Source organism: Melanaphis sacchari, unplaced genomic scaffold (assembly GCF_002803265.2).
Source record: "Melanaphis sacchari strain LSU unplaced genomic scaffold, SCAv2.0 Contig0_pilon_pilon, whole genome shotgun sequence".
Lineage (NCBI taxonomy): Eukaryota > Metazoa > Arthropoda > Insecta > Hemiptera > Aphididae > Melanaphis > Melanaphis sacchari.
This window is the reverse complement of record NW_020270366.1, coordinates 6,822,416-6,846,734: the sequence shown is the minus strand read 5'-3', so window position 1 is coordinate 6,846,734 and position 24,319 is coordinate 6,822,416. Positions and strand designations below refer to the sequence as shown.

At 25.9% G+C, this 24,319-nt stretch overlaps 3 protein-coding genes across 5 annotated transcripts; 1 reads left to right on the top strand and 2 right to left on the bottom strand.

Annotated features, from left to right (window-relative positions):
* Positions 1-3,844: 3,844 nt before the first annotated feature.
* Positions 3,845-6,144, top strand: LOC112599548. The gene is made up of 3 exons (XM_025346519.1): positions 3,845-3,992; positions 4,113-4,312; positions 4,403-6,144. Exons 2-3 carry the CDS (start codon positions 4,114-4,116, stop codon positions 6,007-6,009), a joined length of 1,806 nt encoding a protein of 601 aa, XP_025202304.1. The 5' UTR covers positions 3,845-3,992; position 4,113; the 3' UTR covers positions 6,010-6,144.
* Positions 6,145-7,357: 1,213 nt separating this feature from the next.
* Positions 7,358-12,103, bottom strand: LOC112599462 (cell division cycle protein 23 homolog). Its single transcript, XM_025346411.1, has 9 exons — positions 11,657-12,103; positions 11,393-11,560; positions 10,677-11,325; positions 10,386-10,590; positions 10,146-10,325; positions 9,616-9,780; positions 8,839-9,082; positions 7,611-7,872; positions 7,358-7,550 (listed from the first exon to the last, which is right to left on the bottom strand). The coding sequence occupies exons 1-9, from the start codon at positions 11,773-11,775 to the stop codon at positions 7,434-7,436; spliced, it is 2,109 nt and encodes a 702-aa protein (XP_025202196.1). The 5' UTR covers positions 11,776-12,103; the 3' UTR covers positions 7,358-7,433.
* Positions 12,104-14,801: 2,698 nt separating this feature from the next.
* LOC112597495 (endoribonuclease rege-1-like) lies at positions 14,802-22,495 on the bottom strand. 3 transcript variants are annotated; one of them, XM_025343584.1, is made up of 6 exons: positions 22,346-22,495; positions 22,062-22,244; positions 16,738-17,640; positions 16,283-16,504; positions 15,333-15,440; positions 14,802-14,996 (listed from the first exon to the last, which is right to left on the bottom strand). In XM_025343584.1, exons 3-6 carry the CDS (start codon positions 17,631-17,633, stop codon positions 14,888-14,890), a joined length of 1,335 nt encoding a protein of 444 aa, XP_025199369.1. In that variant the 5' UTR covers positions 17,634-17,640; positions 22,062-22,244; positions 22,346-22,495; the 3' UTR covers positions 14,802-14,887. The 3 variants fall into 3 exon arrangements, with proteins under 3 accessions (XP_025199369.1, XP_025199362.1, XP_025199356.1); XM_025343577.1 differs by having other exon boundaries at positions 16,738-17,650; positions 22,062-22,495; XM_025343571.1 differs by having other exon boundaries at positions 22,062-22,495.
* Positions 22,496-24,319: the final 1,824 nt, after the last annotated feature.

Here is a 24,319-nt window from a genome sequence, read left to right as displayed (position 1 = left end):
AGTAATGGCTTTTTAGGTCTATATAGATGGCATAATATGTTATCATATTAAAATGGCATGGAGAATTTCTACTATAAGTGGTAACCCCTACTTGCTCAGTAGTCAGTAGTCAATACCAACTCGTATGCCATGTATAAATCAATATAAAAATGTAGATACCTAAAACCTAAGTTACTTCTCTTTATACAATAAATACCAGCTTGATAACAACACTTTTTTATATATCTACCTCTACTCGCCGGCCACCACTAAATAATTGTCTATTTAGGTTGATATTGATATAGTTCAATAGTTCTATAAAGCCATATTATACCAATTTATTTTCTGTTTGAATAGTCGATATACATAAGATACACCTATAGACATAATTACATAATATAACTAGTCCATATTAAAAAAAAACTAAAGGGTATTTTTAGGAGATTTTTAGAATTTTAAGTATTTAAGTAAAATACAAAATAATTTATTAATAACTAACCAAATAAGCATAGTTATTCGCTTCACTTTCAAAATATGGTCAGGTTTAAAAATAAATTGCTATCAATTAAATAACAATAAAATTTATAAAATTTATATAATAAAACCTACTTACATAGGTATGCTATGCAATAATTCAATAATTAATATTTTTAAAATATAATATGATTTAGCAAAAATAAATTCATGAGATAATATCCATAATTAATACTATTAAAGCAAAGAATAAACAAACTATATTATATATTGTAATTAAAGTATCTACTACCTACTTACGTATAAAATACTTTAAAAAAAAATTATAAGTATTCGACTGTAAGAAGATTAAGTATCATTTTTATTTTTAAAAATGTCTAAAACCATTAAAATATTAAAAGAATTCATAGTGAAGTTCAAATTGGCTGTAGCTTATAACCTATAAGTATAACCCAAATGCAACTTAAAAGCACAACAAAAATAAATATCCCATAAACGCAAAAAAAATAGATATCTTTTTAACAACCCATAAATGCAAATATATTTTACAAAATTATAGTACCTATATTTTATCAAAATTATCATCAGTAAAGTAAAAAGGGGGATTAAAATACTTAGTACTAGTTCCTTCTCCCTACTCAAGTTTTTCAGTCGTCGTCGCCGTCGCAGCAACCTATACGTTCGGCGCTCTCTATCAATATGAAATTTTCGCTCACTTGCTCCCACTTAATTGACTAGATTGACTTTAACCTTTTTAAATGAAACTAACGTTAAAATTTAAAACTTAAATTTTTAAAGTATTATAACATTATGTACCTATAATTGGTATTTGGGGTGCTTCATGTTCACGTTTTAAAATCTAAACATTGTTATCAGCGACTTATAGACGTTGGATAAAACAAAATCGTTGTGTTCATATAGGTACCGAATAATCAGTATTTAGATAATAATATATTATAATAACCAGTACAATGATTTTTTTTTTTTTTTTTGTCGACATAATAATAATAATATGTGTATTGTGTACTCGTTTTTCATTGTATTAAATCTAAAATAATTGAAAAAAAAATAATGTTGTTTGTTGGAAAAAAATATCTATTTACACTTGAATCAAAAGAAATAAAATATTTTATTTAAAAAAAGGATCACCTAAAAGCATAAGATGGGTGCAGTGTATCAATCGAAATCCTCATTAAAATATTATAATATAGTTAATTAATAAATAATATTATATCAATAGCAATAATAGTCTTGAAAAGATAAATGAAATCCGAAAGTCTACTACTGGCCGATTAATAAGATGAATATATTCGTCGTTGGTTAATAATAAATATTAAATGGCACTCTAGTCTCTAGTAGGTACTCTACCCGTCATCTGTAAGATTTCGATTTTCTCGGCCATTGATGATATTCCAATTAAATTCATTAGTAATTCAGAGTCCAAATGAAGACAAGCGTCTACCATCTATATATAACACATTCACAATAAGCCGCAACTTTCGTACAATAAAATAGCAGAAAATTACGTAGACAAAGTTGTACACATCAAGTGATAGAACTACTCACAATTATTACAAACATGGAGAAGAGCATATTGACGGTATCGTCAGAGATTTCGTTGGTAGTGTACGGCGATTCGCATCATCAGAAATGTTAGCACAGCCGATCGATCCTACTCTCGAACGAGGAAACGACTGTGGACATTTTCGATGACTAGCCGGAAAGACGACGTCGAGGCAATGGTGATGGAAGAAGACGTAGTACCGTCAAAAAGTTGGGCATTCGTTCGGGGACCTGGTCGGTAGGCTAGAACCGGCTAGTGTAATCATACTACAACCAGCTCCTCTTCGACGAAGATTTGCCACCACAAGGAAACGCGTCAGGCGGGTTTTGCAGTGTACATGTTGTACCCGATGCGGTACCTATCAATGACGCGACGATGGTGACTCGTTACCAACAGTGGTTGAGATTTTGGTACAGGATGAGCGATAATAAGAGCTAGGAACTCGGACGTGAGCGCCGCCGGAGTCGGTGTCCGGACGTGGACACCGTGCGGCCAATGGAACGCCAGAGCTACATCTACACAGAGACAGAGAGTAAACATGTTTTTATCTATTTATACATTTTCTTTAAAGTTTTTTTTATATAAATATGTTTGTGTTTAACATTAAATCACTTTCAATGATATATTTTTTTTAATGTAATAAAATTTAAAATGTTTGAGCCACTTAGCTCAACATTTTTTTTTTATTTTGTTAAAAAAAGTAAAAGTTAACTGTTAAAGCGGTTTATAATACAACATTATGAATTATGATATTATATATAGAAGTTAATCCAAATCCCATGTAATTATTCTATTTATTATAATACAATAAAATAAATTATACATGTAGTATAATTTATGCTGACAACTAGTGTAGATATATTAACAGTCATTTATAGTGAATAGGTAAAGCCTAGATCATAAATGAAAACAACTATTTTTTCAATATATGCATACAAATTCGTAGTAGACATTAACAGGATGTAAAAAAATCACGTCAACGTACGTCACTGACAGAACCCTTACATACGAATAGAACACCTAGCATTAGTAGAGAATTACTGTAGAATTACGTACGAGTTTACGACAGTAAGGTTTAGATTCTTTTAAGTGTTTTAAAGTTGTATTAATGAAATATTCATTTTCATTTATAAACTATAAAGTGAAGTGTTCATTTATTTCAAATACCTACCTTCCTCAATAGTCAATACGTCTCAAGACTATGTCGTTTCAATAATAATCGTGGTATCAATCGCAGTGATCACTACACTACCAAAAATATATTTCTCAACTATTTTTTGGCATTCTATGTTTTTCACATAAAAAACTGTGGTTTTAATAATACAGTAAAACTCGTTTAAGAAGCTTTTCTCTTTTCTCCATTAATTCCTAGATAATAACTATACTAGTTAATGAAAAAAACTACCTGTTAAAATTTTTGATTTTTTTCTATTTCATCGATTAAGACGCTCTTTTTATTCAACATATAATAATAAATTTTATTAATTGTGAGATAATTAAAATGAGTCCTCATGTTCAAAGAGTGCAGGTAATTTTGGAAATTTTAACCCCCTCCCTCCCACGTAAAAATATTATTATTAAATTTACTGTATTATACTGTGTATTGTATTAGGGGAACGTGGGGCAGAACGGGGCCATGGGGCAAAACGGGGACATTCCAATATCTATGTCTTATAATGGTCATACTGATTTAAAAACTTAATATATAGAATCCTTGGGCTAACAATATCATGTGACAAAAATTTCAAGTTCACATATCAATTATCTTATCAGTAATAAATTAAAATCATCACAAATGCCTCTTATCATCTGATTGATATAATAAACTGATATTTTTTTCCGAAATGTTTTTATGGTTTACTTATTGTTACATAAATTTGTTTTCACTGTTTTTATAGCAAATGTTCTTAAGATTATTTTAATAATATTAATTATTAAAAAAATTAATTGTTGTGTTTACGAACAACGGCTGCAGGTAAGTGTACTCATTGGGGCATAATGGGATAGACCTGTTCGGGGCAAAATGGGGACGTCCCCGTTTTGCCCCAATGTTTTAATTTCATAATTTTGAAACGATATATTACCATATTTATAGAATGGTTAGAAACTATGTTAGAAAAACTAAACGCCAATCGTGGACAGAAGAGTCTATGAAAAATGCCATTATGGTTTGTGTAAACAAAGAGATGGGGTATAGAAAAGCAGCATCAGCATTTGATGTTCCACAGTCAACTCTTGAAAGAAGAGTGAAAGTCTACTTAGAATCTGGAAATAAAACAAATGCTTTTAGTAAAGGTAATCTTATTTAAGTATTTACATTTACAATATAATATATATATATATATATATATATATATATATATATAATATTTATTATTTTATAAGGACTTGGGAAGTATAAAACAGTTTTCAACAGCGAACAAGAGATTGAATTAGTTGAATACATTAAATCTATGGAGGCCCGTTTATTTGGACTAACATCTTTAGAATTAAGAGGATTAGCTTTCCAACTTGCAGAAAAGAATAATTTAATGCATCCTTTTGAAAAAGACAACTTAAAGGCTGGAAAAGACTGGCTGTATGGATTTATGAAACGACATGCTGACTTATCATTACGCCAACCTGAAGCTACATCAGCGGCAAGAGCTTCTGGTTTCAATCAAGTAGCAGTGGGTAAGTTTTATGCTTTGCTGACAGACGTTGTTGATAAGTACAAATTAACTGCTTCGCAAATATTTAATGTTGATGAAACGGGAATATCGTGTGTCCCAAAATCTCAAAGCAAAATAATTGCATGCCGTGGTCGCCGTCAAGTAGGTACTTTAACATCTGCTGAAAGAGGCCAAACAATTACAGTTGAAATATGTATGGGTGCAGATGGATCTTATATGCCTCCTATGCTTATATTTCCTCGCGTTAGGGCTAAACCAGAGCTTATTGATGGTGGACCACCTGGGTCGTGGGCAGAAGTGCACCCAAGTGGGTGGATCCAAACCGATTTGTTTTTGAAATGGTTTGACAAATTTATATTATTTTCAAGAGCATCTCAAACAAATAAAGTTTTGCTTCTACTTGATGGTCATTCTACTCACACCAAATCTATACAATTAATTGATAGAGCTAGGGATGCTGGTGTAATTCTGCTTTGTTTTCCGCCTCACTGTACTCATAAGCTTCAGCCTTTAGACGTAGGATTTATGAAACCGCTTAGTGTCTATTATTGTGATGAAGTAAAAAAATGGCTGAGGGAACATGCTAATGAGCACAGGGTAGTTACACAATTTCAAATTGCTTCACTGTTTGGAAAAGCTTATATAAAGGCATCAACTATGTCAACAGCAATTAACGCATTCAGGGCAACTGGCATTTGGCCAGTTGATTCAAACATATTCAATGAGCATGATTTTCTAGCCAGTGCAGCTACAGACATTGATTTGGGAGATACAATTTCTGTTAATAATCAACTCAATATTACAGATATGAATACAATTCAAGTAGAAGTTTCAGATCCAAGCCAAAAAGAGAATGTTGCAACAGATATAACAACAAAACAAAACTCACCAGGATGTTCCTATTGGCAAAACAATGCTGAGAAAGTATTCCCTGTGTCTTCTCCTGAGGAAATACAGCCAATACCTAAAAGTTCAAAAACCACTGCACGTTGTTCTAAGAGAAGAGGTAAAACAGCAATCCTTACTGATTCCCCTTATAAAAATGAACTTTTAGCAGCAAATGCAAACTCAAAGCCACAGACTGCAAAGCGTTCATTGTTTAAGAATAAAAATAAAACAAAAAAAATAAGGAGAGTAAAAACTAAGGAACCAGTGTCCAGTGATGTAGATGAGAACTGTCTATACTGTGGTGAGTCATATTCAATATCAGTCGATGGGTGGATTCAATGTTCCAAATGCAATTTATGGGCCCACTGCCTTTGTGCGGGCATTGATGAAAAAGATAAGGATGCCTTATTAACCTGTGAACTTTGCTCTTAATTATTTTAAATGTGTTAATTTTTTAATTAAATTTTTAAGTTTGACTACTTGTGTAGGTACTACATCTATAATTAGTATTTAAATAAAATGTACCTATTTAATAAATGTAAAAGTTTATGTGTTTTAAATTTACAAGCACTTATTATTATTTGTTATTGATTTGTACAATATTATTATATTAAAATATATTCCTATGTATGTATGTACAAGTTATTTATATAAAAAAAAGTTCAAGTAGTTAAACTTATTTGCATATATGTAAAATGAAATAATATTTATGTTAAATAAATAATATTTGAGAGGCGTCCCCATTTTGCCCCATGTATGGGGCAAAACGGGAAAATTATACTTAAACCTATTTTGACCTTTAACACTATGAGACTTAAATGAATGTTTAAAAAATGCTCACATATTAATAACCATATCCTAAAGATTACACAGTTCAAGTTTCAAATCAAAATCACAATTTTTGAGTGAGTTATAGCTTCTGATACATTAACGTCCCCATTCTGCCCCACGTTCCCCTAAGTAACATGTCACAAAACACAAAATTATTTTAAAAAACTACAAATTATCTGGTTACCTGTATCATATTCATATATTATACATAATGACTTATTTCAGAATTTAAAAGTATATTAAGTATACTGCATACCCTGCACACCCCTTGACTACGCGTATGGTTATGTTAAAAAAACAGAAAACTTCACTGCTAAAACACATTTTCACAATCTTAAGCAAACAACAATAGATACCTAATTTTATTAATATAAATTAAACAGAATAAAATGGAAAAAATAATTATTATTTAAAATATGTATGTATAAATATATTTATTTTAAATTTAATTAAATATAAAAAAAATTGTAATAAATTATATTCAATAATAATAATTATGTATGTAAATATATGTAAATAAACTTGATATTTAAAATATTAAATTTTACTAAATTCTTGCATTAGTTGCATTAAACACTTTCCTGTTTAAGACACTCTTAAAGTTGCCCTTTTAAAGAATGTTATAATCGAGTTTTACTGTAATTGAATACGAGTATTAAATAATAAAAATATTATTATTTCCCATGAACAGACTTGTTTTACAAACAGAAATAAAACATAATAAGTATAATAAAATGCAGACAACGGGATTAAAATGGGACTATCTTCTAAAATCAGAACAAAAAATGTCATGTTTTAAGTTTGTCAAGATAGTGCTTAAAAAAAAAAATGATCCCGTTTTAACAGGATGTATAACAACTAGAAAAAAAATGTTATAACTAAACATTATTATTCAGACAATGTTATATAAAAATAAAAAAAAAAATAAAAATTTAGTAACTAATACGAATATTAAAATATTTAATTTAACAATATAAGTTTTATCTTACATTTGATATTTTGTTTGAACTTTGTACAGTCAAATATTAAAGGCCAAACAGAAATCTGCGTGCTTTAAGGGTATTAGATGTTGAGGCGAGAGAGCAATCTGAACCTGCTCTAATTTCAATTTCAGCTAATAAAGCATCAACATGTTCTAACACCTTGAAAATAAAATATAAATACAATATTTCATATAATAAAATAAATTATTAAATTTATACTTTATTTAGTATAGAGGATTGACAATTATTTGTCTCTGTATCCTTCCACAAATCACGACATTTTTCAGCAAAAGAAATAGCTCGGTCGCAGCAATGTAAATCCATGTAATGATGTCCCAAGTATAAATATATTTTGCTTAATATCAAGTTTAACTCAATAGTAGTTCTATTTTTGATTCCAGTTTTCAAAGCTCTTTTATTCATCATATTAAAATGTTCACGAGCTAATTCATTACCAGTATCACCATATTTATCATAAAATCTATAAAATGTATATAAATATTATACACTAATAAAACATTTAATATTTAAAGTCATGTTTAAAATTCACAATAATGATTGTTTTATTTTAATATAAAAAATTTTTAAATGTTAGAAAAAAAAAGGTTAAATTAAAATAAATATTATAGGGTTTTATAAGGTTACTATTAATTAAAAATAAAACATTTGGATTAAATATTTTAAAATAATAGTTATTAAGGTTATTTTATCAATGTCAAGACTTAAAATGCTTACTACTTCCAAAGGAAAGTTTAGTTCACTGTGTTACCAAAATTACAAAATATACTAGAATCATTTTTTCTTATACTTTATCTGTTTAATACATTATTTAGAAAAGTTAGTATAAACAGAAGTCCTTAGTAGTCTAAAGTGTACTTAATTTTATGTTTAAATAACATTTTTTAATATAGAAAGTATTAAAAATAATTTCAATTATACAATCAATGGTGACATTAGGATCCAACCTTGGACACTCCTTAAAATTTTACCACAATTATAAGAAAAAATAACTATTTGTTGTTATTTATCATTTGCACATAATTTTTTATAATTTAATATTTATAATGCATACAAAATAAAGTTAAATAATATAACATTAATATCATAACACTATGTTGTTAATTGTTATTATAAATGTTGTTTGTAATATAACTGGTGTATTCTGTAGTGGCAACACTCTCTAACTCTTAATTAATATTTCATTAAACTCTAATAAAATTAATTAACCTCAAGAGATGGCTTTATCTAAGAAAAATTTCAGATACTGTCACTGAATATGATGAAAATATGATATAAACACTAGACAATATCTAATATAATACTCAATTTGTAGTAATATCCTGTATTAAAATATAACTATAACTACATGATAAAATTGTAAACATTTAATTATTATAACATACATATTTAAGGTAATTAAATTATAAACAAATTATGTTTAACATACTTTGCAAGTTTTAGCAATATTGTTCCATCAGTATCGTAAAATAAGGATTTATATAAACAAGCCATTGATTCAAAAATACGATCAGCACGTTCAAACATTTCTCCTAATGAAACTAACATACGATAATCTCTAGGCCTTAAATCTCGTGCATGAGTAAAATAAAACAATGCATAATTTGGCAACTTTACTAATTCATAAATTTGGCCTAGACCATACCAAGCTCTGTAATCTCTTATATTTATTTCTGTGGACAAAAATAATTTTATTAATAGTTATTAGAAATATAATAAATAAGTAAAACATTAAAATAATAAGTAAAAAGGTATCCTTTGTTTAAATTTATTAAATGCTTTATTTTAAATTCATCCTTTAGTAAAAAAAAATATTTCATTTAAAAAAATTGAAATCTTAATGTTTTTTAATGTAAATAACTATATTAAAACTTAATGGTTTATTATTCATTTATTTCTTGTATAAATTGTATCAAATGATATAACCTAAAATAATGTATTTAATATGTATGTTATTTTATTCAATCAAAAATATTAAAGTAAATTTATATATTTAAATAACAAAATAACTAAAATATAAATGTTCAAAATGATTTATTAGCAACCAATAAAATGGTTATATTGTTTTTATTATTATCTATTATATATAAAATATATTCAGTCACTAAAAGAATTTTTGTAAAATTAATAATATTTTTGAATAATCTAAGAAGAAACAATTAGTTTTTTTATTTATCATTTATAATGTTAATAAGATATTACTTACTTAAGGCTTGACGATATGAGATAATGGCAGCATAAGAATTTTTCATTTCAATGTACTCATGTCCCAGTAAAGTCCAAGCAGTTACATTAAATGGATTAATTCTCACAGCTTTTTTAAAATACAAAACTGATTTGGCGTGATCACATTTTAAACTGTACATATTCCCTAAAAACAAATTTTTAAACTTATTACAAAATATTCAAATTGGTATTGCTAAAGAAATATTTTATTTATTATTGCAGCACAGATTTTAAAGCAATTTAAAATACAAAAAGAGAACACCTAGTATAAATTAATTATACTAAATTTAAAAAAATTAATTAAATCAGTTTTCTAGTTTTGTAGTGCTTTTTAATGTTTAAATTTATATTACTAAATAATTATACATAAAATCATTCATATTGTTTATTAGTATTATATTAAATTATACTTGTTACAATGTAAAGTAAAAATTTAACATTTTCACAAGACATTGACTAAAAGCCTTCTTAAAGAAATTCCATGAACTATTTATTACAAAAATATCTTACCAAGGACACATAAAGTTTCTTGACGGTAACGATCGATAGATGCTACATATTTAGATAAAACTACGAGTTCATCAGTACTGGTACAGACATACATAAGATTTGATAATAGATCTAAATTATCTATCCTGAATGGATCCATTTCCATAACAGTTTTAAATGATACTATTGCATGTGCAATTTCTGTACAAAAATTAAAAATTGATGTTAATAAGCTAATTGAATTAGTCAATTAATATTTACCCCGCTTGTTATGATGTGCAATAGCAAATTGAGCTTGAATATATGTCCAATCTTGAAAAACAGTATGGCCCAGCTTCAAAATATCATTGTATATATTTACTGCTCGGTCAGTTATTTGAAAATCAACATACATATGTGCAATAAAAAGAAGATGCATCCAATGATTTTCTTTACTTTCATTGAGTCGTAAGTTCAATGCATCAAGCTAAACAATGAATAATCAAAATAAACAATTGTAAAAACTGTTTTAACAGATAAAGTATTTTATAATAAAACATTTTTAGTAATTACCATATGTAAGTCCTTTACAAGTGTGGCTAGCTCTATCCAAGCCCCCCAGAAACATGGCTGAATTTGTAATGATCTGACCAATAAATCTATAGCTTCATCAGATCTATCTATTCTTTTTAACATGACAGCTGTAAGCCATAACAAATATGGATCTTCTCGTTTAATTCGAGCCTCTTTATAATCACCAGCAGACATATTATTTTCAGATTGAGCGGCTAATGTTGTAACTTTGACCTTTTTAGTAATGATGTTGCGTTTAGTAATTTTATTTTTTTTTCCTAAAGTATTTGAACTAGCTTTTTCAATTCTTAGACTACGTGGTCGCCTACTGCATCGTCTTCCTTTAGGAGTGGAATCATCTTCTAGTTGTTGTACAGAGTGTTTTTGATTAACTGTGTCAATATCAGATGTCTCTTGAGATTGTGATTCTTCTTCAGATTCTTCATCAGAATCATCTTCACTGCGATAAACATTCAGTATTAATAGTTCATCTAATAGTTCCATATATGCTCGCATATTAACTGGTTTAAACGAATCAAACAAGTTAGTTCGTTCATATATACATTCATTATGCATGCTTAAATATCTGGCCATATAATGCAAAAACATAGATTTGCTGTTATTAGTATGTTTTGCTATGTGTGCACAGCTAAAAATAAAGTAAATAAAAAATATATTAAAATTAATTAACATATAAGATAGATATTTAAAATTACCTGGGATAATCTTCAAGATCAAAATATGCACGTGCTTTAAAATACACCAAATAATCTTCTAAATTTGTGAATGCTGGTTCTAACTCAAAACGTATAAATTCATTATTTTCATTTTCAAATTCAAAATATGGTGGAATACTTTTTAAAGTTATCATTAGTTCTGATAGACTATAAAAAAGGAATCAAATTATTTTATATTGTTAATATAGATGTTATGATTTAGCCATTACATTTATGAATAGTGGCTTTAAAAAGAATACTTACAACTTTGTACTGTGATGCAAACATCTATCTCTGGATTCTTGTAAGGCATAAATAAGTTCAGCTTTAATAAGCAATGGATCTTTGAAGAACTTGTAATAAGGTAAGTATGTATTGGTCATGATGAAAACGCAGGGAAAATAAAATAATATTGACGACTGAAGAGCAAATGAAGTTTGTCTCAATCCAGACGATTGACTAATCACTGCTATATAACTGACTAATATTGACAATAACTCTCATTTTTTAAATAAAATATTTGTTAGAGATTTCACTGTAATTTAATTTAGAATTATGATTTATAGATTTTATGTTATTTAGTATTTACAAACGTTTGTAGGCACTACACATTTTATGACACCATTATGATTTATGCCTGTATTGGCTGTATAGTGCATTTCATATTTTCGTCGTAAACCGTTGTAATAACTTTAGATAATACACTATCTTACCGAATTTACCAGAGATAATAAAGTCTGTCCGTACCGGATCACAACCTTTTATTCTAAAACATAGTAGCTCTAAAGTCAATTTGTTCGAATCGAGTTAATAACAAAACGAGAAAGGTAACTAATCTGATGTACAATAACCAAAACATAGGACTCAGCCACTCAATAGGAGTCGAGAGTAATTCTTCAATCGTCATTGAATAGGTTAACAAATAACAAGGGTAGATTTAACAATTTAGTATTTACCGCTTTTATACCAAATTAAATTCACAACCCCAATTCTAAAAAAAATGACTTTTCTATTAGTAAATATCCTTAAATAAATGTATCTTCTCAATAATATGCAATTTTTTTTATTCGAAGTTAAATTTAAAAATATAACGTTCCGATTCAAATATAATATTTGCTACTTATTTTTATAAAGTAAAAATATATACCTACAAGAAAAACTTTATAAAATCAATAATTTACGCGTACTTAACTTAATGGTGGATGGACGACTATCAACTCATTCGTTTATAAATGGATAAATCATAGAACCGAATTGTCATATAAACGTTGTAATATTTTAGTATAGATATGTGTATGAACCCATACTTACCGATCACGATTCCTATAAAGAGAATGTTTTTATAAAGTGAAATGTATTATCTATATCTATACTGACTATACCTACTCTACAAAAAATTTAATAAACTAAAACTAAAATAAAGCACAATTGTTGTCGTCATCGACATTCAATGACTTCTTGGTTAAAAAAATAAATATTACTTTACTAAAATTAAACAAATTCAAATATACCATTCAAAATGTTGAAATAGTAAAACAAATCAAAAATTATATAAGTTAATTACTCAAAAACAAAATAAATATTTAATACAATTTCGGCCCCCTCCAAAATTTGCCGCCCAATGCTTAAAATATCTTAACCCGCATGTTAATGTAATGGATGTAGATATTAATTTAAATTCAATCATAAATCCTTTTCTCAAAAAACTGAGTGAGCATAATACCATAAAGACCACCAAGAAATATAGAGAAATACATAAACAATTATTGAGGACTGGTCACTGGTTTGTCTATTGTTACCCGTCGTCCATTGGCTTAATTTTTTGCTAAATGCTAATGAAAATTATTAGAATTATTATGCTGGTCGTTTCATACGAATATTACTGTTAGCCATAGATTATTGAATAATATATTATTATATTAAAGTGACCTATTCACCTGTTCAATGACGAATAATGAGGTACCTATTGAGGTTCACTCTATATCTACAACTAATGTTTATTTATTTTTTTTATATAAATCTTGGTAAAATAGTTTGAATATTAAATATACCTATACAAAGTCTTATAAGTTGAACTTTTACTTAAAATAGGAATATTAAAATATTAAAAATAAATATGTACAACTTTTTTTTACAGACATTTGAATTCAAAATGTTAATAAAGTAGGTACTGTGAGATATAATAGGTTTAGTTTGTATTTCTGGAGTTCTCGACAGATTATTGATGAATTTTCTTTAGATTTTGTAGATGGTTACTTAGAGAATAAAAAACTATTAGAGTAAAAAAATGTATTCATTATTATTTATTATAAAAGTGATTTATAATCAAGACTGTAATAACTAATAAGTAATAACTATCAACTTTGAAAAATAATTAAAAATAGATTGGTAGTCAATCTTTTAAATTAATAATTATATTATATCAATTTGGAAATATAGGTACCTATTGATTTCTATTGATAAGAAAAATCACATTGAATCCCCAGAAGTCAGAATGTATCAAATCGTAGTTGAAACTGTTAAGATGCCAATTACGTTTTTCAATGTTCTGAACTTCTGAAGTTTTTATAATAATACAATTTACTATTTACTTGATTATAAGAAATTGATAATTATATATGAATAAATAACTTTAAATGTTAGTTGGTAATATTTCTAGAAAAAATTTTATTTGTTATGTATTAGTTTTTTGTTTATACATAAAGAAATTGTGGGTATATTTTGTTGATCAATAGTTGGATAAGATGTTATCAGTAAAAGAGCTATACATGTTTTACTTGTACAGGGCAAATATTAAATTTATAGTTAAAATCATACCATATAAATATATAATATAGATCTGCAGACATAGGTTAAGTTGATCTGAGGACTGTGAACACTGGGCAACATAGTTGAAAGGATTTGTGGTTCCAAGATTAATCTCTCTTCAGCAGCAATTCCCTTTCCCACTCATGTGGCAGAAAGCTATACATTTGTTATTAAATGATTAAATTAAACATTAAACAGATTCATGACAGTAATTTTCTTAATGGTGAGATACACTAAATACATATATAGCAGTTGGCCAATTTTTTTTTAAAAATTGTGTCCTCTATCATTTATAAAATAATATAAATTATTTAGTATTTAAAAACATTTTTATGGTTTTTAAAATTGTAAATTATTATTTACAATATGACTTAGAAAGTATAAATAAAACATTACAATATAATGAATAACTCATTATGTATGATTGTAATTTTTGTAGTATTTTAAAACAGTAAATTAAAGCCATAATTTTTTTTTCTTTATAATGTTATTAACAATATTATCAGTCTTATATAAATTGTTTTTAAATAATAATATATTAAATATTATTTAATTTGTATTACAAATGTTTTTAACATTAAACTTGAATTAGGTATTAATAATAAAAATAATAATAATAATAAAAAATTATAAGAATAAACTACATTTCATTTTTATTTATAATTAAAATATCACTTTTAGCTAAATTTATTCAGGAAAACGTAAAATATCTGAAAGAGACCGGATAGTTGATTTTCGATTGTATTGATCTTCTGGAACAATTATTTGATCCCTGACAAATGTGACCATTACTTGCCTAGAAATCAAAAGTAAATTAATAATATACATATGCCAATTTATAATAAATATATACAATTAGTCAAAAAAGACAACAAATACATTTTAATTGTTAATATTTCAAATTTATACAAAAAAGGAAATTCAAAAATGTTTTGAGTTACACTTTATTCATTAGTTTAATATGTTTTGATTGTAATTTCTTAATAAACATAATTTTATTAAAATATTTATACACATTAGTATTTTAAAAATATTATTACAAGCAAATATTAACTATATAATTATATTAAATTTTTATTTTTACATTTCACATTTATGTATGTGTATGAAAAATAAATAATTATTATTTTACCTATTTTCAATGATTTCTTTGAATGCTTCACTTTCATCATATAAATCTCGATAATTGTCATTTGAAACAACTACTCCACCACATTGATGGGCATAGTTGAGTATAATTCTATGAAATAAAAATAACAAATTTTGTGATAAATATAGTTTTTAAGATAACATCTATAATAATAATATTGAGTTATATTTTTACATAATAAGAATTAAATTATTAATTAACATTTGTCAAATAAATTCATAAACATATTATAAAAGGCATTCTTAATTTTTATTATTGAGAACATTTTTTAAAAAAAACTATGTATCTAATTTTATTCTTAGTTAAATTTCCAATGTTTGGATAAAACAGCTATGAAAATAATTACATATAAAATATAAATTAATTTTACTATTTGGGGTTAACCTAAATCAGCGGTTCCCAACCCATGGGCTGCAGCATGGTACTGGGCCGCGAGCCATAAGTATAATATTAAACATTGTATATATTTAAAATAATATTATTATATATTTTTTGTTATATTTTTGATCATAATAATATTTAATCAATTTTAACTATAGTGTATAAGTAACAAGTTTTAATCCAAATATTGACTTTCTCGTGAAGAACAAGCAATGTCAAAAATCACATTAAATTGTTTATCTTGTGATAAAGTTGAATTAAGTTTTTTATTCCTAATAACTATCTATATATATATAATATATGACATATATATAATATATGACATATATGTTATGTTATATATTATAATTTTAGGAAAACGTATATAGGAGGTATGCTATGGATGGGCCTCAAATATTTTTTTACAAAATTAATGGTCCGCGAAACTAAAAAGGTAGGGAACCGCTGACCTAAATATAATTTCCTTTATAAAAAGCACATTTCAATTAAAAAACCAACAATTATGAACTAAATTTAATAAGTTTACTAATAAACTAATTTAAGTTACCTACCGGTCATCATAACATGTCATCCTTAAGTTTTGGACTTTTCTGCTAGGTGTAAAACAAATTTGTCCTTTTTTAACCAACTTATTTAAAATAGTATTTGATTCAGACCCAGGTGGTCCCTGTCGATGTTGTGGAATGAATGCTACTATATCTTTATGTCCTAGATCAGTGAAAAATTGTATACATAATTCAATGCCTTTTCCTGAAAACACTCCTGAACCATGTCTAAAAAAATAAATTAAATAATTTAATATATTTATACAATAGTCAAAAATTCAAGTTAGAATATAACATTTTCATAATAATATAATAAAACTGATTAAAAATATAAAATTAGAATTTTTCTAAGTAATTTTGCTAAAATCATAATATTCACATTTTTCAATCTAATGTTTTCATAAGCTACTACTATATTCATTGAAATAGAATAATTACAAAATTTAAGAATGAAAACTCACGCATGTCCAATATTTAAACCATCGATGATGATTGGACGTAGCTTTCTATTAGCGCTGGGAGTTGTAACTGTTGAAGCTAAATGTGGTTTAGAAATTTTAACCGCTTTTGGTTTCAATGTGATAAAATTTTGTGAGAGATTCTGTTTGTCATTAGAAATTTTTTGTTTATCAATAACAAATGCTCCTAAGTTATTATCCAATCTAGCTAAATTTTCTTCATCCCATCTCCTTTTACGGTTACGTAAAGGGCTGTTATATGAGCTTTTAATTGTGCCTTTTGTAGAATTACCTAGACGTTCATGTACAGAATTAAAACTAATTGGTTTTCTAATAGAATTTTGATTTAATGTATTTTCTTCATCACTGTCATCCAATATAGTAATAAGTTCAATAGAGTCACGAGTAGGAACATCAATGATTTGAACATCATCATCATCATCATCATCATCATCATCATCATCATCATCATGCAATATTTTATCACTTGGAAATTGTCCAGGGGGATCTTCATATTTATCACTTATGATAGTAATATCAGTAATATCTATTATTTCATCATTATTGATGTTCAGGACTGGTTTTTTATTTACAGTTTCGAAATTTTCAAATGCAATATCTTCAGCAGTAATATTAGTTATATCTATGATTTCATCACTTGTAATGTTTGGTTCTGTTACTTTTGAGGAAACAGTTTTCATACTTTTAAGAACATCTATTGGTGTTTCTGCTGAAAGTGAATTATCATTATTCTCGATAATCTCAATAGGCTCAACAGCACTTATTTTTGTTTCATTAATATCCATAGTTGGTGTTATAGATATATATTTTTTTTTAATTAATCTCTTAGATTGTCGTCGTTTTTGCTGTCGCAGACTTCTTCTCTTTACTTTTCCCATAATATACCTGTAAAATACTTTTATTACAAATTAATTGTACTTAGAAACTTTACAAAGATTTTTATTTGGTAAGTTTATAACATCTAATTTAACACAAATATTAAACTATAAATTATTGTTTAAAATAAAAGGTATACTATTATTTTGGTAAAGTATAATTAATATAAATGTAAAAAGCATACAGTTAGGTATTGAAACTATTTTTAAATTAAAGAGGTCTAGATAATTTAAATTATTAAGTCAAAATCATTGGATAAAATAAAATACCCATGCAAATATTACAAGCTAATGATAATATTCATACAGGAAAGATTTGTCTAGTTAATATTACTTAACTAACACAATAATAACTTTATTTGTATTTTTTGTAACATTATTAATAGTATTATGTCAATGAGCCATCAATATGAATTATTATTATAATTATAATGTAGATTTTAAAATTTATACATAATGACAGTGACATGCTCAGCTTTTTACAGTGGGGTAGGGAGGATACATAAGACAAATATGTAAAAGAAATTAAAGGTTTAGTCTATATTTATGATATATTATAATATTATACACACTTTGACTTTGTTCATACATAATTAAGAAACTAAAATCCACAGTAATAAGATACATTTATCTCATCTTGTTATGCTCAAAATACAGCATACTTACCATTTGGAAAGTTTTTTTCCAATTGGAAAAAAAAAAGATTTTCTTGTGTACAACAAGAATTTATTATATATCTTCAAAACTTAAAAGAAAAGCTAATTATAGAAATTAAATAAACTGAATTTAAATAGTATTTATATTACACTATGTGCTTTAATATTATACAATACAACAAGTGAGAGTAAAGTAAAATACTTTATATAACTAAGAGGCCTGGTATGTTCTGGTACTTATCAATATATATTAATTATATAAGTAAGAAATATATTTTCATGTATTATAAAACACATTCCACAAAGGAATAAATGCCAGGTATATGTATAAAAAACTACACAGTAGATTTAATCAGATGGGTACAGCTACATCCATTAATTTAAAAGATTTGAGTGTGGAAGGTATGTCATTAGGATGCTATAAAACAATAAGATCATTTTATGTACACATTAACCCGAGAATAGGTGGAACGTGGGAACAACAGTGCATATCCTTTTACCACCAGAAGGGAGTAACTAAGCATAGTAGGGAAAAGACTTATATAGAGGAGCACAAGTTAGGACTTTATCAGATGTGATTAATAAAAGTTGGAGCAAGCACTTTCATGCCAACTTATTAGAATTTGGTCATTTTGACTTTGAAAAATTTTTAATTTAAACCATTTAGAAGAATTTTTGCGACCTATTTATTTCACTGCAACTACTGCACAGCTCCACATATGGTTTCTTATATGTGGACTACTAAAATTGAGAAAGTTAAGTTTTTGTAATGGCTTATTATTTTACATAATAACACTTGATATACTTCAACCTAATTTAAAAATTTGAGAGTTACACTATCATTCTTGGTTTAGGTTAGGTTAAGGTGTATAGTGGAAAAAGGATCATGTACATATAATATGTACAAAATTATATTTCTGAAGTATTCTTAGTTGATATAGTATTTTAATTATGAGTAATATTTATTATAATTTAACATAGCATTGGAGAAAATAGTTATATGAGTTAGATGGATACTAGTAGAATCAACTAGAGTACCAATAGACCAGAATCAGATTCAGTATTTGCAGATAACCTATTATAATATGAATCCTGGAAAATATAACCAATGAAAAAAAAACCAAAATGATAATATAAATAATAAATAATAATCATGTTAAATAACAATGTTTATGGTTATCAAAACCTAATTGTACAAGCAATCATTTTTAAAAATATTGTTATGTCATATTAGTGTCATAATTTAAACATAATTGTTTTAATTTTTTTTTTTTTTTGAAATCAATTTTTTAAAGCATAATGATTAATAGTGTATTTTTATATGATCTTCAAATTTCCTCAATTTCAACCATAAATCTTGACAGATAAGCTTGTCAGACATTATTTTTAATTTTTGAAAGCAATATTATATCTATAGGGAATTTTTGATACTAAAATTTATGTAATAGAAAATTAAACTAATTTTTATATACAGAGTGATGATAACTCATATTACCTACATTACATAGTTTACTTATTATGCTCATTGGTATACCTACATTTTTAATATAATATTAATATATATGTGTGTACTTAATATATGATTATAGTACATAATAATTATAACCATCATATTGTAAAACCTTTAGTATCTACGTGAATTGGAAAAATAAATTAATGTTTTTGTAATAAATTGGACAAAATAAATATATAATTGTTTAATGTTTGAATGTATAATATATTTATACATAATTTTTATAACATTGATAACACACTAAAACAGCTAATAGATTATATATTATATTTTGCGATGACACTAATTCTTAGATTATATTAATATTTTGGTTTTTATTTCTTAGTTTTATTTCTGTATTTTTACTATATAGCTGTAAGAACTATCAAAACCCTAGGGTAAACTGCAAAAATAATAGGACTAAACATAAATGCAGAAAAGACCAAAATGATGATAATTATTTTTATCTGATGCAAGGAATAAAGAAAATAAAACTTGTGAAAATAATTAAATTTGAATACACCAGTATTTGATAATAAACAAGAATAATAGTCAGACATGAGACAATTTAAGATTAATGTATTTGATTTTATATAAGTTACTGATTATTAGATAGTAGACATTAAAATAAAAAATACATACATTTTTTTATCTAATTCAGTTTACAAAAAAATTTATATTAGCTTTTCTAGAAGTTTTGAAAAAAACTGATGATGGTCCTTAAAAGAACCCTTTATAAATGTTTTTAACAAGTATTTAAAAAAAAAAATGTTATAATGTAAAAATAGTATGTTTACCTAAATTTTATGCTGTACTTATGACAGAAAACAGTAAATAAATTTAAGTTGCAGAAGTTTAGAATAATATAGAAGAAACTCAATTAATTATCACCCTGTTATTACTTATTAGTCATCGTCAAAAAATGTGTTAATGTAACTGATTATTTTTACTAGTAATTGAAGATTTCAAAACATTGTGTGTGTTCAAAAATGTATATAATATTACAAATTGCCTTTGAACTACAGTGTACATAATACTTGAATGAACTAAATATTTTTTTCGGATTGGTTTTACAAAGTATTTATACTTTTAACAAGATACATTGCAGCTTATTAATGCTTATTATTGAACATATATTATATTATAACTAATAATAAAATAAAAATTTGTAATTATACATCTGTATACATTACATTTATTTAATATCCTAGCTATCCGGTCAGCACACCCCCTAATAAAGTTGTCATGGGGCAATATCTAAGTATACAAGTTATTGTTTTCATTAAATTATTACCTATTAAGTAATTTAATAGTTTCAACCAGTGGTGGACTTAGAAAATCATAATTTTAGATGTCCTTAGTATATAACGATCCCGTATTTAAAAATAATCAGAAATCTGGGTTTTTATGTTTAATAATAATATTATATACTTATTATTTATTATTTATTAGATAATATTTTAATTTATAATTTCACAATAATAATATTAATAAATATAAATTTTATATGAACAGTGGCCCACCGAGAAATTTCCTGGTATCTCAGTCATTCAATCAGCCACTGGTTTCAACATTCAAATATTTTATATTAAAAAGAGATTATTTATATTATCTATGAAATAAGTTATAATATGTTTATAATTTATATTATAAACAAAGAATAAAGTATGCAAAATTATAAAGATGAACTATATTACTAACTAATGAATAGTACCAGAACATAATGATTCAATAAAAATTTAAAATAATTTGACAATTTAGCTATTTCAATCACCAGTACTAATAATTAGTACTCAACGATACACAAAATTTTAGTTCATACAATATTAAAAATTGTATAGTTGTCCAAAATTTATTGAAAGTGTAATAAAATAATTAAAAAAGTTCAATAAAAAATCAATATGTAAATAGTTGAATAGTTTAAATGTTAAAAAAAATATTTAATAATTGAAATATTTTATTCAGTATTGGTATTTTTAATTAGGATAATATTAAGACAATCTTTATCAATATCTGTCTATTTACTGTAAAATAGTGAATACAGAATAAGTAATGAGGTACAAGATTAACAAAAAAATATAATAAAAACTATTATTTTGTATTTTTCATATAAATACTATGTAGATATTACTCAATTTGTTTAATTAAATATTGTAATATATTTTCTGTTGATAAAAACATTTTAAAAATAGAGTAACATTTTTTATTAGACAAGGTTAGGTTAGGTACTAATGTACAATAAAAGAGTTAAAACTAACTTTTTTAATCAAAATTGCTACTTACTAATTATCCATGTCCACGTGTATTTATTGTAATAATAAGAATTAATAACAAATTATAGTTGTTGGTGATAGACAGTGATAAAACAGAACTACACTACTACAAAAATTGAGTTCAGATTACCCCGCGAAGCTTTAACACAGTTTCAGTTGCAACATGTAAACGGAACATTGCAAATCAGGATATCTAAGTAAATTTAAGATTTACACTATTAATGCCGCATGGTTGATATTTTATAGACATTTATCATTTGACTTAATACTTATTTGAGTAAAGTCATAACGTACTACGTAGTTGGTTATCAATATCCATTAAATACTGGAATCAAAGAACAATATCTACTAATTTACTGTTTAGTTCGACGTGCTGAGCCCGTGTGTGACTATAATCAGATAATCAGAAGTCAGAACCGCCAAATGCTAATTTCGATAGATCTGGTTAGCAGTTAATTCGGTATATTATACATTATCTATGGAGGAGTCGCAAGACGTACTACGACTGATTTCTTGCGGTATGTGTGATAACGTTGACGGTGATAACAGCCCAAATACCGCGTGAATTTAAATATTATTATAATCAATACCTATTATTTAATATAATTTAATAAAATTGAATAATGCACTATGCAGTATAATTAAATAGAAAATAATTTATATTTTTCTCACTTATATACAATAAAAAAACGTATTTCTATATAAGCATGATAATTTTAAAATTTAACTTGTTCAGTTGTTCGACAAAATAATACTAAAAAAGTATAAGCAATACATAGTGTTAAAGATTTCTTAAATTAATTTAATACTATTATAATAATGTGTACATAATTAAATATATAGGTAAAATAAAATCTATTTATATTTTATCAATACAGTGCAACCTCAATAAATAAAATCAGTCGAGAATAAAAAAAAAAAATTGAGTTATAGAAAATATTTTATAATTTTATTTATTTATATTACGCATAATATGTTTTTATAACACAACTTTCAAAAAAGTATTCAATAATAAAATAAATATGTAATAAATAAAATAATAAATAAAGCAGGTAGCACTATTTTGATTGTCTTTTTGTTATTTAATAGACCTATCTGTAAAATTTTCGGACCTTGCCGTTAGTTCACTACCTTTTTTTTTTTTGATTTTTCCTTTCATTTACTATTGTTAATCCACAACAATATTATTTAGATTCTAGGGGTATAACCGTTCATACATATATAATATTATAAATTCAAAAAATACAAAATTTCAGTAATTTTTCGTATGTCAAATAATTCGAGTTATAAGCCAAAATTCAACTCAAATGACTTCGAGTTATCGAGAAATTCGAGTAAACGAAATTTAAATTATAGTAGTTTGAGTTTTCGAGGTTCTATTAGCTGTAACTGGGTACCGCCTAGCTTAGCCATTCGAATTTCTTAGTTCATGCTTCACTGTGTACAACAGTGTTTTGTGTCTTGTATCGAGTTGTATGTATTATGTAAGTGTAACCTGCCGTAAACTTATCCTAGTGCACTACGCCCTTGCCAAATGATTACTGCCTAGTGCCTACTGATAAGCTCACGGTATAGGAGTCAAGGCTAAATATAAATATGAGTACATGATAAATTATAAATATGTATAAGGTACGTCATCAACTTTGTATCTTCAGTGTTTGCTCGTTGCCGACCACTCCACATTTCGTCAATAAGCCTGCAAATTCACCTCTTCTCATTGGTAGATAATATGACACTTTATTAGAATGTATAACAGTATACGCCCACCATTAACGTTTTTACCTACAAATATGTGGATTATTGTTGTGATTTATAAAATGAGAAATTTTGATAATAAACAGATGTGAAATATTTATGAATTACATACCTATAGGCTATATTTTTTGTCTATTACAGGTTTTAATAGACCTTCTAATTAGCATGGATTAAGAAGTTAAAGTATAACTTACTGTTGCATCCCATTTAACTAATATTGGATAATTTTTTTGCATTTTTTTTTTTTTTTTGTTAATAAAGAAAATACTTAAGATATTTTGCAAATTCTTAACTCGATTTATTGAAGGACTTCCAAGTTTGGTTAAATTTCGTTAGAATAGCTTTTTTTAATTACTTCGATTTACTTCAACAGTATAATATATACAGTATACATATATTTTTAATCAATTGGTCAATGATCTTGTAGAAGATCAACTTTTAACAATAGCTACCTATCCTGTGTACCTATTTTAATCAATAATGTTATATTCCATTATATATATGTATATAACA

Excerpts from the sequence above, each read along its gene's own strand:
- LOC112599548 (XM_025346519.1), top strand. The coding sequence starts at position 4,114 with ATGGTTAGAAACTATGTTAGAAAAACTAAACGCCAATCGTGGACAGAA. Across the intron at positions 4,313-4,402 it reads AACAAATGCTTTTAGTAAAG|GACTTGGGAAGTATAAAACA; the intron begins GTAATCTTATTT and ends TTATTTTATAAG.
- LOC112599462 (XM_025346411.1), bottom strand. The coding sequence starts at position 11,775 with ATGACCAATACATACTTACCTTATTACAAGTTCTTCAAAGATCCATTG. Across the intron at positions 11,326-11,392 it reads GATCTTGAAGATTATCCCAG|CTGTGCACACATAGCAAAAC; the intron begins GTAATTTTAAAT and ends CTTTATTTTTAG. Across the intron at positions 10,591-10,676 it reads TTGTAAAGGACTTACATATG|CTTGATGCATTGAACTTACG; the intron begins GTAATTACTAAA and ends TTCATTGTTTAG.
- LOC112597495 (XM_025343577.1), bottom strand. The coding sequence starts at position 17,633 with ATGGGAAAAGTAAAGAGAAGAAGTCTGCGACAGCAAAAACGACGACAA. Across the intron at positions 16,505-16,737 it reads GGTTTAAATATTGGACATGC|ACATGGTTCAGGAGTGTTTT; the intron begins GTGAGTTTTCAT and ends TTATTTTTTTAG. Across the intron at positions 14,997-15,332 it reads AAAGAAATCATTGAAAATAG|GCAAGTAATGGTCACATTTG; the intron begins GTAAAATAATAA and ends TTTGATTTCTAG.